The sequence below is a fragment of the Fukomys damarensis genome, unplaced genomic scaffold (assembly GCF_012274545.1).
Source record: "Fukomys damarensis isolate Sample0158 unplaced genomic scaffold, DMR_v1.0_HiC HiC_scaffold_23, whole genome shotgun sequence".
Taxonomy (NCBI): Eukaryota; Metazoa; Chordata; class Mammalia; order Rodentia; family Bathyergidae; genus Fukomys; species Fukomys damarensis.
In genome coordinates this window covers 17828873-17843687 of record NW_022900935.1, presented here as the reverse complement: position 1 = coordinate 17843687, position 14815 = coordinate 17828873, and the positions used below count along the sequence as shown (strand labels likewise).

The window sequence follows — 14815 nt, the reverse complement described above, 5'->3', positions numbered from 1 at the left end:
GAATACATAGAGTTTGAGGCCAGCCTGAAATGCACAGTGAGACCTTGTCTCCAAAAACCAAAACCAAAACAAAACAAAAAGCTATTTTCAGGATAGTCAGTTTTAAAAGGAAAGTGTGTAACAAAAATTTATGAAGATTTTCATGAAAAAGAATTAAAGTTTAAGAACTGTATAAGAAAGGATAATGATCTGTTACTAAAAATATTAAGTCATTGCGCCAGGGATTTAGCTCAGTGTTTCCACTGCCTACCTTGCAAGCACAAAGTCCTGAGTTCAATCCCTGGTACCAAAAAAAAAAAAAAAGAAAAAAAGAAAAATCATAGAAAAACACTTTACTTCCTAGATAATGTCAGATAAGTATGATCTTATTACAAAGTATATAGAAGTTTTCTTTTCTTTTTGAGACATGATCTCACTATGTAGTTCAAACTGTAGCCCAGGCTGGCCTTGAACTTGAAATGATCCTCCTGCCTCAAACTCCCAAGTGCTAGGATTACAAACGTGCGTCACCCACCTGGCCCTGGGACTAAAGCAAACTATATAAAACTTAGATGCCAAACCAAAACAGTTAATCCCTGTGAAAAGACGAAGCTTTTATCATCAGCCTGTATTGTTTTCTAAAAAATAGTCTATACAGGGCTAGAGATTTAGCTCAGTGGCACCATGCCTGTCTCCCAAGTGCAACATTCTGAGTTCCATCCCCACACCCTTTTCCATACATCAAGTTCTCTCAACTTCAGCAACCTTGGTCTCTCCCCACCCTAGTTATGACAACCAAATGTGTCCCTAGATATTGCCAAATGTTCTCTGGAACAAAACTGCCCCCTGAGAACTGTTGCTCTAAATGTTTTAGAGACTCAGAGCTATAATAGACATTCATAGGAATCTGGTTGTTTTTGTTTTTGTTTTTTTTTTGGTACCGGGGATCAAACTGGGATCCTTGCGCTTGAGAGGCAGGCGGCAGAACCACTAAGCTAAATCCCCAGCCCATTCATAGGGATCTGAAAGAAGGTAAACACTCCCTTCTGTCTCTCTTAGACAGAAGCTATCTTTCTCTATAAAATTCTCTACTCTTAAAAAAAAAAAAAAAAAAGGTAAAACACAACTCAAAAGGTGTTTTTTTGGGGGGAGAACCAAAGGCTAAAGATTTTTAATTCCTATTTAGTTGAATGATTTATTATTAAAAGGGTAAATGTCTGGTTCAAAGCTTTGCTCTTAGAAGCATCAAAAAGTAGTACATGTCTTATCAGAGGAGCCATTTATCAAATTGTTTTGTAATCATTCCAATGAGGCTTCACAGAGATATCAGACATTTCTTTGTTTTCCTAGAATATATTTTTAGGTTCCTGAAACTACCTAAAAATAACAATCTTTATTTCAAAAAGGTTTTGTAGAAGAAACCATACTTACCCCTGCCCCCTTTTTTTTTCTCCACAGACTGCAGTTGCTGGTAATTTTTTTTGGAGACAAGATTTCACTGTATAGTTCAGGGTGGTCTTGAACTCACAGAGATTCTCCTGCCTCAGCCTCCCAAGTGCTGGGGCTATAGGCATGCACCACCACACCCCACCATTTGCAAATTCTTGAAACTAACTCATTATAAGATTAATGATTTTTTAAAACTGGGTGTGGTGGCATATTCCTATATTCACAGCACACTGGGCTCACAAATTTGAGCCCAACATGGGTAATTTAGCAACTTAGCAAGACCCTGTCTCAAAAAAAAAAAAAAAAAAAAAAGCTGGTAATGTAGCTTATTATGAAGGTCCTAGTTTCAAGCCCTAGTACAACAATGATGATGATGATGATGACTTTTTTATTTCTCTCTCTCTCTCTCTTTCTCTCTCTTTCTTTCTTTTTTTGAGAGAGGAACTTGCCATGTAGTTCAGGCTGATCTTGAACTCACTATGTAACCCAGGCTGGTCTTGAACTTATGGCAATCCTCCTGCCTCAGCCTCCGGAGTGCTGAGATTACAAGCATGTGCCACCACAGCTGGCTTTCACTTTCTTTTATTATTTTGATATTTCTTCTCTGAATTTAGTATATGGAATATGATTGTTAATATGTCTTAACTTTTCTATTGAGGGTACCTCTAGCTATCTTGTTGCCATCAGTTGCCTGGCAGAGGGCTAATACTTTTTTTTTTACTTTCTGTGTGATGGTCCCTTGGACATTGTCACTTTCATATGTGTCCTGCATTCACAGTTATTTCTCCTGTGACTTTAAAGTAGTATGTTGCCTCTGGCCTTCACTTATTTTTCCATTTTCCCTTTCTCATATACCAGCAGCTAATGATTCTGCAGACCGAAGTCCTCGGCCCACCTCTGCACCAGCCATTGCTCAGAGTGAAGTCACAGAAGGTGGTGTCCCAGGGGCACCTGTCAAAAAAACACAGAAGGAAACAGTGAAGGTTGAAGTGAAAAAGGAAGAAGAGCCACCTGTGCAACCTGAACCAGAGCCCACAGAAGCATGGAAGGTATGTCATAAATCTGTATAGTTAACTGATTGACTTTCTGACAGGTTTTAGCTTCTTGACCAGGAAGTTTCTCAGAGCAACTGAGTCGTATAAAATTATGAAAGATTTCTTCTTTGTTCTTTCTGAATGAAGTAATTGGAATCTCCACATTGTTTGGGAGTCAGCTATGCTGTTATGATTAAAATATAATTTTAGGCCAGGTGTAGTGGCACATGCCTACAATCCCAGCACTCTGGGAGGCTGAGGTAGAACGGTCACAAGTTCTAATCCAGCATGGGCAATTTAGTGACTTGGTGAGACTGTCTCAAAAAAAAACCAAATCAAATAAAAGAAAGACAAGGACCAAGGATATAGCTTAGTATGAAGGCCCTAAGTTTAATTCCCAGTGCCACAACAAAATATATAATTTTATTCCCTAAGATAAATGTATGCATATTTCCAAAGAATATATGTTATGTAAAACATATTTGTGTGGTTTAAATACACACACACACACACACACACACACACACACACACACATATATATACTTTTTTTTTTTGAGACAGTGTCTTACTTGAGACTGACCTGGAACTCACTATGTAGCCCAGGCTGGTCTCGAACTCACAGCGATCCTCCTGCCTCAGGGAGTGTTGGGATTACAGGCCTGCACCACCATGCCCATCTTGTGTGGTTTAAATTTTAAGTAGCATTATAAGAAAGGAGGACCCATTATATATGAAAGGTTATACTGCTGAATTTCTTACAATTCTGAATTGATTGTACTCACAGCCCAGTTGCACCGAGTTGAAAAATCACCAATTTCATTAGCGATTTCCCAGAAGTAATGATTACTGCGCTGATCTTTTATATGTTTGTAAGCTTTTTAAGCACATTTAAGCAGTGATAGAGTTAAGGTATTAGTCCAGGCTTATTAAACTAACTATAGGTCTCACTGTTGCCGACAGCAATAATGAGAAGCAGTTGTGATAAGAATTATATTTTTATGTGTCTATTAAAAAATATAAAATTGTAAGATCTTAATGCTCTCACTTTAGCATATGGATTAATCCCGTTCTTTTGGAGCCAGATCAACAATTAGTTTAATCTATAGAACAGTGGACAATCTAACTATATTTTTTTCTAAAATCTGTCAAATATGTTATACAGTCTTCCTATATTTTTGAGACTTACCTTAAATACAGAGAGGAAAAAAGAAAGATTGAATAGATGATGGAGGTTTGCTAGCCAGATGTTCATAACAGTATGTAAACAATTTATTTTTAACCCAGGGGCTCTCACTTGCTAGATATACGCTGTACCACTTAGGTATCACATCTCAGACCTTCTTCAGTTTCATTGACGGGGTCTTGCTGAGTGGTCCAGGCTGGCCTCCAATTTGTGATGCTCCTGCTTCCGCCTCCCAAGAAACTGAGATTACAGGCATGTTTTTTATCATGCCTATCTAAACAATATCTTTTTAATATTACATGCTCCATTTTTAATGTTACAATATATCACCTGGCAGGTTTGACTATCCTTCTGTTTTTATACTAATAGAAAAGTTTCAGATTATTGGAGTTGTCAAGGTAATCTTCCTGAATGGCTAAGATTCCTCAGGCTTTCTGCTTACTTGTGCATTTGCTTATAAGACTGACACAATAATTTTAAAAATATGTTCCCTTTGTTCTTGGGACCTCACCAAAATAAAGAGAACACTCCTTGGTATATCTTTTCATTTAAATACGTGTGTGGGGGGGTATGTTTGCCAGTTCATTTTTAAGTAAGCACTGTGTATGTTTTAAGATACTTGTGTTAGAATACAACTGAAAGCCACCTCTGATAACCTATCACTGTAATAGTAATGCCAGAATTAAGGGTGAATCTGAGCTGATTTTATTTGTAGCAGTTAGGCAATAATTGTGCCATTTACTTGAAGTCATATGTATTGTAGAAAGCAGTAGTAGTAATAAAATAACCTTGCAACTGTGTAAATTATCTCACAATAGTTTGGTACAAAATAAGAATGAGTTTTTGTGGGCTGGGGATGCAGCTCAGTGGCACCTCACCTGCCTTGCAAGTGTGAGGTCCTGAGTTCAATCTCTGATACCAAAAAAAAAAAGCTTTTTGTCATCATCAGTTATTTGGCAAAGTCTATTCTGTAGGTATGGAAGCAGTACTGTTGAATCTTCTATGTAGGGGCATACACAAAGGTACTATTGCTACTCACCCTTTTTAAAATTTTATTTTATTTTATTTTTGAGATGTTGTCTTGTTATGTTACTATTCTGGCCTCAAGCAATCCCCTGGGTAATGGGAACTACAGGCATGAACCACTGAGCCCAGTTTTTTTTGTTGTTGTTTGTTTGTTCTGTTTTGTTTTTTGGTACCGGAGATTGAACTCCGGGTCTTTGCGCTTGTGAGGCAGGCGGCGGTGGCACCACTGAGCTAAATTCCCGGCCCGTGTGTTTTTTGAGAAGTGATGATTCTCAATTTCCTGTTGGATTGCTACAGACCCAAAAAGACTCATTATTTGTTTAAACAAAGAATTTAAGCTTTATAAAATAACTTAAATTACTGCTTGCTAAGTATACGTAATTCTGTGAAGACGTTATCTCCACTTTTTTCAGTATGAACATTTGAGCTCAGACAGGTGAAATGACTTGTCCAAGGCCACACAGCAAGTATGCCGAGAATCAGAGTAGAAACAATTGAATTCTTAGTAAACCTGGCAGTTCAAAGTGCTGAAGCTGGGTGTGCTTATGATTTGACAGTGTTATAAAGTTTGATGTTGTCTTATTTTTTACATTCGGTTCTAGAGAAAGCAGTGCAACACTGTTGTACTCCAAAGTAATGCTGCTTAGTATGATTAAAAAGAATATGTCAAAGCCAGAGGTTGATGAAGTTCTATAAAAAATTTTATGATAGGAAGTGATTGACTTACTTAACAAAAACAGTCCTTTTTCAGGCCAGAGATTTAGCTCAGAGCAAGTGCAAGGCTCTGAATTTGATTCCCCTGTACAAAAAACAAAAAGCAAACAAACAAACAAAAAAAAAACTTTTTCTAATTTTTTGTAATAGTCACTGCATCCTTGTATTATCCTATCTGGCTTTTTAGTAATCATCCCATTTTCTGTGCTACATAAAATGACTGTTCCTAAAGATATTTCAAAGCTACACAGGGGACCTTATCTCTATTCATCTCTTCCTATTGAGAATGACTTTTACCCTACCTCCAAACATAGGCTCCAACTGTCTAGAGAGGGGATTGCAGTGTGAATGTTGTAGCTGAGTCCTTTATGTGTAATGTATAAATCAGTCCTGGAAGTAATTGCATGTGTCAGTTAAAATTTGGGTAAAGTTTATTTTGATGTTTTATTGTGTGATAAGCCAAAGAGTAAATTATCTGTTTAAATATATTGATCAAATAACAAAATCCTATATATTTGTTTGGTATCATATATGGTTTACTACATTTACATTTGTGTTTTAGCTATAAAAATTATCTTTATTTCTGCCAAGTATATTAACATTGATATCATAATTTGTAAGTTTGTTTTTCAGTGTTAAAGTACTTCCAGATCTTACCAAAAAAGGCGAAACAAAATATATGCCTATAGTATCAAATAAGCCTGTTTTTATTGTTATTTATTTATTTTCTATTTTTAGTTTTAGTAGGTACTTTTTAATGAATAAATATAAAAATGATTTCATCAGTAGAATGATTACCTTAACACTATTTTTATAATTGGATCACTGTATTATGTTTTCATCCTTGAAAATGTGATAGTAAACTAACACGTGCCACTGGGAGTAATATCCTTGCCTATAACACCCTCCATAAGTCTGCATCATGGTTACCTGTTGGCATATTTCACAACCAGCTTAATGATGCAGCTTATTTGGAAACAATGCTATTCACAGAAACCTACTAACCTAAAGTATTTTTGCCACTTTATGTAGGTGGAAAAAACCCACATCGAGGTCACAGTATTCACCTCAAATGGTGACCAAACACAGGTTTGTGTCAACAGGCCACACGTTCCTTTTTCCTTCCACCTCTCATTTTTTTTTTCATCCTTTGCTCCCTTTCCTAAAAAATAAAATAAAATAAAATAAAATACCCAAACAGACTTCACTGAGCCAATTTTTTTTTCTTTTTGAATTATGGCAAAACAGAAGCTTACAGAAAAAACTGAAGATCTGATAAGAATGAGGAAGGTTAGCCATTTTTCACTTTCACAAAACTACATTGCCATTTCACCCATGCTGACTTACAGTGCATTAAAAAGACAGTGGTCCATTCTTTTCATTGACTTCTCTTAATCAGAAGTTACTTTAAAAGAGCAGATATAAATGTGCATGTATACATATATATGTGTGTGTGTGTGTGTGTGTGTGTGTGTGTGTGTGTGTGTGTGTGTGTGTATATATATATATATATATATGCCAAAGGAATTCTAATCTTACACTGTACTGTTTATTGAAAGATTTTATTATACTTTCCAGTAGGTAAATAATATTTTTAACAAAATAAAATAATGAGGGTCAAACTTATTCTTCATATTCAAATTTATAAGAACTATTTCACAAGGACATGTTTGAGAAATCATTGACAATGCTTTATCCACATTTATCATAAAAACCATCATAGCAACAACTCACAGTATCATTAATGAGTCTGATCGCTATGTGCCTAATTCTTCCTATCTACACAGTGAGATGCATCAGTTCTTATTGGATATATTTATTAGTTGATCAAGTTTAAAATGCCTTTTGACCTTTCCTGTTAAAGGTATTAGATATTTACATACTGGAGTATTAGTAAATATGAAATACTTCTAATATTTTTAAAGCATCTCTTTACTCCCTGGTATGTGAGATCTCAACACTTTTTAAAGACATTATTTTAGGGTAACGTTCAAACAGTTCAATTTCCAAAATAAACATGAAGCAACTTATATAAGAAGCCAATGAAGCCAGGAGCACTGTCTAACTAATATCAGCACAGTCTCTCATCATTTCCTAAACAAGGTCATTTATTTTCTAGTGGTAATCAAGTTCTCTGTGTCCTTGTGGTTCTGTGACCATTCCATGTTGGCATATCTGCACTGCGGACATTTAATTTCAAATATTTTTTGGTTTGCCAATTTGCAGTTTTTTCCTGCAAGAACAACATTTTAATTTTTTATGCTTTTCTGTTTTTCCCCCTTTCATTTTCACAGAAAAAGAGAGAGAGACTAGATGGTGAAAACATTTATATCAGACATAGCAATTTAATGTTGGAGGTTTGTATGAACTTGAAGCTTATTTCAGTTGGTTGCCTGGATCTTCTGCATTCTTTACTGATTCCCTTTTCTTCATTCTATGCTGCATTTGGTTTTGCATGCCATTGCATGAGAGATTTTTAGGTTTAAAATGCTTTTGCATGTTGGTAAACATGAAGATATGCAACCATCTCTCCTTCTGATTCTTTTTAGTTTTCATCTCATACTATCTTTTTAAAAATATATGATTGGGACTACCTCTGCCTCTCATAGCTCCATTATTTTACCTATGTGCAGAAAATTCTACATCACCACTAGAAGTTCCTTAAATTTTCCAAGAATATTTTAACTTCTACATGCCTCAAGTTTTCACTTTTTTTTCTTAGCTGAGAGAGTATAAAAATATCACAATTTAGAATAGATTTATAATAGTGGAGATAGTAGGAAATTACTGAAGAAAGGTTAGGGGGTAAGATAAGAAAGAAGAGAGTCTAGTATTTAATAAATAGTTACTATAAGAAGTTTAATTATGAAAACAAGCCTGTGAGAATGATACATTTATTTTAAAGATGAGAAAATTGGAGCCTAGAGAAATTAATTCCCTTATGGTCACAGAGCTGGTAAATTGGATTTAAATTAGGAATTACATAACTCTATTAAACTTACACTGTTTTTCTTTCAGAAATAGTAACGTACCATTTATTAAACTACACTGTTTTCCATTCAGAAATAGTAATGTACTTTCTGCTGTAGGAACTTTAAGGTCATTTTCCCATTATATTCAAAATTGGTCAAATTTTTTACCAGACCTGTATTAATCTAGAGATAAAATATACTTTAGTTTGGGGATCCACATTGGATAGGAAATATAAAACTACTTAGAAGCTTAGTGGGGTATATGAGGAAAAATTAAAGAAAGTGGAATTACTCCATGTAGAAGAAAACTGAGATCAACTTAATTCACACATCAGAAAAAAACTTGTGTAGAAGTTAATGACCAGATTATTTTACAGCTCCATTCAAGGCAGAACCATAAGAAATGAATATAAATTCTTACATCAGGGATTTAACTTCACTTTAAAGGAAATGCAAATTATAGGAAGATGATAAACATGGTTCCTCCCTTCAGGAAGCTTACAACATAGGGAACTGGGAAGGAGAGAACAATAAATATGTAAACAAATGATTAAAGTAATTACAAGCTATTATAAAAACCATATAGGAAATAAACAGTATGCTATAGTAACAAAAAGGATCTATTCTAAGTGAGATGAAAAGTGACATTTTAACTGATATCTAAAAGATGAACATATATTAAATGTGATAAATATCAAACCAAAACTTTAAGGTAACTTTTAATAATAACAGAATTTTGGCTTAATATATGGTCTCTAGTAATTATTTAACTTCATCTTATTTTTGTCAATACCTATATTTTTGAATGCTTGTTATTTGTGTAGAACTTTGATAAAAGTTGTAAAAATTATGTTGAGCTTTCATTAAACATACAGTATAACAGGCACAATACCTGCTAAGTGCTTTACATACATTCATCTCATGAACATGAATTTTTTTGAACTCTCAGATGTATCAGTCTTAGAAACGAGATCTCTTTCTTTTGGCCCAAATCTGAGACTAGAACTGAATCATTCCATCTTCAGAGATTAGGAAGGATAGTAGATGTTGATTTATCTCCTTTACTCAGCAGTGTAACCATCTCCCAACCTTAAACATCTCCTGACCAGTCCCTCTTCAGTGCTAATTAACTGGAACCTGCAGTACCAATCATATATTTGGCATCTGTTCTGAGGTGTGTGATGGCTTCTGAGACTCCTGAAGTCCCTCTGTGTGATGTTTTTTCCCAGCATTTCACTGACAGCCATGAGAGGAGATTTCTAAATAACTGTGTGTTTGACAATTAAAACTACTAACTGCCTTTTGAGAACATTTTGTATCTAATGAACTGTTTGGTTTGATTGTTTCTTAAAAAGTAGATGATAGGTAAAAGTTGCCTAATCTCAACACAGCCAAAATAATTTGACTGACCATCATTCTTTAGCTATTTTAAAAAGTGTTTTCCCCCATAAGGAAGTTCTTTCAAGTTATCTGTCACCTAGCAGGTTTTTTTTTTTGTTTTTTTTTTTTAAGCATCCTCCTCCCTACCTCCTCCTCCCCCACCCCCACTAATGCTTTGTTCTGGCACAAATAAGGTCGGATTCATTTTTAGATCTACCACCTCCTCCTTCATCTCCCAGAGAGAACCTGTAGCAAATGTCTGTGACAAGTTCTATTTGGAACAGGTCCCTTTGAGATCTTAATTTTACTCTGTGCCCCCACAGGTTTCTGTCAAAGCCAGCTAAGGAGGATGGAGAAAGCTCTCTCAGAAGCTACTCATTTTATTGGAAACTTTATTTTCTTAGGTTCCAAGCCAGTCCAAAGCTAGGCAAGAAGAGTAACACGTCACCAGTCTATCTTATTAAGATACTAACTCAGAGTTATGACTTTGACATAGTATCTCTTGTTGATTTTTGTTTTGCTCCAGTCATACTTTTAACCCTCCCAAATATGTTAAGTTGTCTCAAACAGGTAGATTTCCACTCAGAGCTTAGTCACAGGGCCTCATATGTCCGGTGGGTCTCATTTGCTCAGTCCAATACTGAGTCCTTGAGTGGGCTTGTTTATGCTTTTATTAAGCTAATAAACATGTTTTTCTTGTTTCTAGCTGGAACAAAAGTACAAACTATAGGTCCTCTTTAGTGAAGCTTTTTATTCATAAGATAGATTCTCATTTTGCCCAGCAAGCAAAATTACTCTTACAGGGGAGCTACAAAGTTACCCTTTTTTGGTTAGTTTTCTCCTTTTTTTTTGGTACCGGAGATTGAACTCGGGTCCTTGCGCTTGCAAGGCAGGCCACCAAACCACTGAGCTAAATCACCGGCCCCTAGTTTTCTCTTTGACTCATCCCAGGCAAGTGTACATGGATCAGTCTTGCAAAAATAATAATGAGAATAGTAAGTGAATTTTCTGAACAGATACGTCCAGAATCAATATTGTTGTCATGTATTTCACTGATTCTTTTTTATTCTTTTTCCTGTGCTATTTTCCCTTTGATGTTGCTTTTGAAAAAACTTTATTTGGTAGGAGCCTATGTTACCCTTAGAAAAACTTTTAAACAAATTTTGATTTAAATGAATTCTATTTTTTCTCAAAGTGAAACTATTTTCCACAGAGCCAAAAAAGAAATATTAAGTTTATAACGTATTAGGAGATATGTTTGGCATTTTGTTTTTCTTGGATACAGAGCTTTCTTAATATATGACAAACAGAATTTTTTACAGTCATCAAGTGATGGGCTCTAAATATTATGATCTCAGTCAAACTTTTAAGTATTTTGAAGCACTGTTGGACAAAGACTATTGCATCTTCATCTTAAAGTTATATTTACTAGACTATTTTTGGTCGTGTCCTTTTTCAAAGCTATTGTGTAGTACTTTTACATAAACCTGAGCATTTCTAGCTTGTGCTTTATTCACCTTAGTTTTGATCATTTGTCCCTAGAATCCTCTTTTAGAGTTTGCCTCTTACTCTTGTTACCCACTATTTGATGAATTCTTGTCACTCCCAATCCTTTGAAGGTTATTGGAAAATTCCCCTCCCCTTTTTCGGTCACTGTGGTGCTGCTCTTTCTGGGGATCAAACCCAGGGCCTTGAACATGCTAGGCAAGTATTCTACCACTGAGCTGCTTTCCCTACTCCAAAATGTCCCTATTTTGATTTGTACTGGGGTGAAGCAGCTATAAGACATTAGACTTTTAGTTTGTGTAAATAATATTGACAAAGGGGAAAAGTTATTATATTACATACCCCTGACTGGTTTTTTCAGATAGTAACAGTTGAATCTGGAAACATTAGGAATTTTAGCAGAAAATGTTCTTATATCAAAAAAGGGTTATTCTTGTTTATCAAAAGAACAAATACCCATTTTAAAATACAGAAGTAAAAAATTCTCCGGTAGAAATAGAGGAATACTTTTATTGTTAGAACTCTCCAAGGTATAGCAGCCAGTGGTGGAAGTTGAATCTTTCACCATGTCCTTCATTTAATAGTTTGTGTCTTTATTGCTTTCTCCATCCTGCTTGAGCTGAGCCTAAATCAGTTCTTAATTGAATGGATGAGGAGTTGGAGATCTGGTTTTGCATCATATTGGGAAGAAGAGTCATAAAACTAAGGAGTGAGCTGTTTATGGGTTACATAACTAGAGCTAGGGGGTTGTGATGCTTCACTGCTTTCAAGAAAAGCACCTTGAGTTAAAAAAAAAAAGAAGCAATTATACCATGATATATATTTCCAATTTGAATTAGTAATATCTATCCTGGATGTGGTGTGTTTTCTACCAGTGCCCAATCTCTGATGGGTTGTCCTTGGTGTGGTTTTTGTCTTTATTACTTATTATTTTGCATTTTTGTCCTTCAACTGTAGGATTTAGACAAAAGTCAAGAAGAGATAAAAAAACATCATGCTAGCATCAGTGAGCTGAAAAAGAACTTCATGGAATCTGTACCAGAACCACGGCCTAGCGAATGGGATAAACGCTTATCTACTCACTCCCCATTCCGAGCTCTTAACATCAATGGGCAGATCCCCACAGGAGAAGGAGTAAGTACTTTATCCACACGACTGATTCTGCGAATGAACGGGATAAATATTCTTGTGTGTTAAGATTCTGTTTCTGAGAAGTTTAAAGCTGAAATTTAGCTTTGGTGCCTCACCAGTTCATTGCCGTTTAAGGCATTCACAATCAAAATTTATTTTTCATCTCAGGTGGCAACCAGTTCAATGTGAGAGCCATTGAGAGTTACTAATAGATGATTAGACTCTGAGAACTGTCTCCAAAATGCATGCTTCTAGCTCATATGTGTTTATAAATTGAGCACACGCCAGTAAAACTTTGTTTATATTCAGAATGTGCCTTCCAGGACCAGAAAGTTGACTAAATTTAGTAAGGTCAGAATTGGAAAGGGATTGTCATTTTTTAAAACTTTATTTGAACATTTGTACAACTTAGAAATGCCTGGAATGGTACAGTTATATAATATACCAAGGAGGCCCATAAGCCTAAGAATGCAAAACGCCAAGTGTTAATGATTGCATTTCAGTTTTAAAAAATGACTGATAATTTAGTCTTTATGAGTAATGTCAAAATTTTAATATGCTGTTTTATTAGTCAAATTTAAAAAAGCCAGAGGTACCTTCTAGGAGTTATTTTTTCTGTTATTGTCATTACCTATTTTAGAAATCCTACATCTAAATAAGTGAATCTGTTTAATGAAAATATCTTGAAAGTTACTTGAGCAAAGAGTCTTTATCTTTAGTTGGTGCACATTAAATATTTATATAATTGTGATGACTGAGTGATCATCATGGTTTTTAAACTATATGCTCATTCCCTGTCCTCCCCCCAGATAAGCAATTCTAGTTAAGAAAGATAAATTAAGGTTCCATTTAAACACACCTAGGGTTTTTAGCAAGCCACAGTGGTGTGTGCCCATAGTTCCAGATTCAGGAGGCTGAGGCACAAGATCACTGTGTCTAGAAGTTCAAGGTCAGCCTGAGCCAGGTGTGGCGGCACTTGTAATCCCAACACTGTGGGAGGCTGAGGTAGGAGGATTTGCAAGTTCAACCTAGTAACTTAGCAAGACCTTGTCTCAAAATACAAAGCAAAAAAAGGGCTGGAGATGTAGCTGGGCTCAAAGGCTCTGGGCTCAATCCACAGTAACACACACACACTAGAAACCTTTTTTTGTTTGTTTGTTTTTTAATTTTGTAAACTATACAAACTTTCAGTTTTTTGGAACTGGACAAAAGGATAAGCGTTGTTCCACAGAGGGCATTTTTTGTATTTTTAAAAATGCGATTAAAATTGGCTAACCATTCTCCATTGCCGAAACATTTTTACAAGTAAAGCTGGAGAATATCTGAGTAATTGGCAGCTAATTAGAATTACCAGGAATGATAGGGTACAGGTGCTCCCACTCATTGTCCTCTCAGCCTCCATTCTCTGGCACCATTGGACCTTAGTTTTGAGTTCTAAATGTAGAGAACATACATACTCTGAACTGGGACAGTAACCCTGCTTTCTATTGAGTCCACCGCTCTCAGTGTCAGCTACTCCTTTTGGATATTTCCCTAGTAATAAGAATCATAAAGTTTCAGCATGAGTTGTTGCTTGGTTTGAATTGAGGGGATCTGGCTAATCTAAATGAATGATTTTGAGCGTACCATTTGAAACTCTGCAAGTGAGAAAATAGCTTATTACAACCTCATCCAATAACCCCATCTGCAAATCATAACTGCAAATTTTCTAGTTTTGTTTTTAACTGCAAGTCATAAATGATGCTCAAAAAATAACTTGTTCTGTCTTGCATGAGGTTGGATAAACTTGTATTGGTCACTACTTCCAGAAAGTATCTTATGTCTTTTAATAGAAACCCTTCAGAAATCATCTCAGGGCTAGTTTTGGGAATGGCAGTGTCATTTGTGGGCTTTAAAGAAATGACTTTTTATAAACTAAGATCCATGGGGAGGACTTACATAATTTTAGCTCATGCTTCTGTATATTTACCCCTCTAAATGAATGAGATAAATAGAACTATACTTTGATAACCTTTTATATTGGGATAATTCTACTTTCTGGCATATTTTATTTTTTCTTTAATAATTAGTATAATATTTCTGTTCTTTGGGGATACCTCTTCCACCTTTAACAGCATTGTTGTTGCATTGCAAGGCAATTGAATTTTATACAATTTGTGTATGACCAGGTGAAGAAAACCTCTATCCTCCCCTCGGAAAGAAAGGTTGGTGGGCCAGAGGTAAAGCTGCTGTTATGACTTGTGCTTCTCAATCAGAATTTGCTCTTGTAATGGCACTAAGCAGAGACTCCCCCTAGAGCTGAACAACAGCTGCTGATTAATTTTTCTTTTGGCTATACTAGCAAATTCATGCCCACAGCCTTTTGGCCTAACACATTACACTTTCACTGCTGCAGCGTTTGCAGCCTTCGGTTTGCTTATTCTGGCGCATGGCTGTTTG

At 35.6% G+C, this 14815-nt stretch overlaps 1 protein-coding gene across 13 annotated transcripts in view; it reads left to right on the top strand.

Moving 5' to 3' along the window:
- The window catches only part of Epb41 (erythrocyte membrane protein band 4.1), a 166858-nt gene that overhangs the window by 118798 nt on the left and 33245 nt on the right, over positions 1-14815 (top strand). For 4 of the 13 annotated variants that reach the window (XM_033767744.1, XM_033767746.1, XM_033767748.1 and 1 more), the window contains 6 exons: positions 2287-2477; positions 6420-6476; positions 6636-6677; positions 7682-7744; positions 12203-12379; positions 14545-14595. In XM_033767744.1, coding sequence (XP_033623635.1) covers positions 2287-2477; positions 6420-6476; positions 6636-6677; positions 7682-7744; positions 12203-12379; positions 14545-14595 — 581 coding nt within the window. The remainder of the gene's footprint in view (positions 1-2286; positions 2478-6419; positions 6477-6635; positions 6678-7681; positions 7745-12202; positions 12380-14544; positions 14596-14815) is intronic. The other 9 variants (XM_033767749.1, XM_033767751.1, XM_033767747.1 and 6 more) reach the window with 6 other exon arrangements.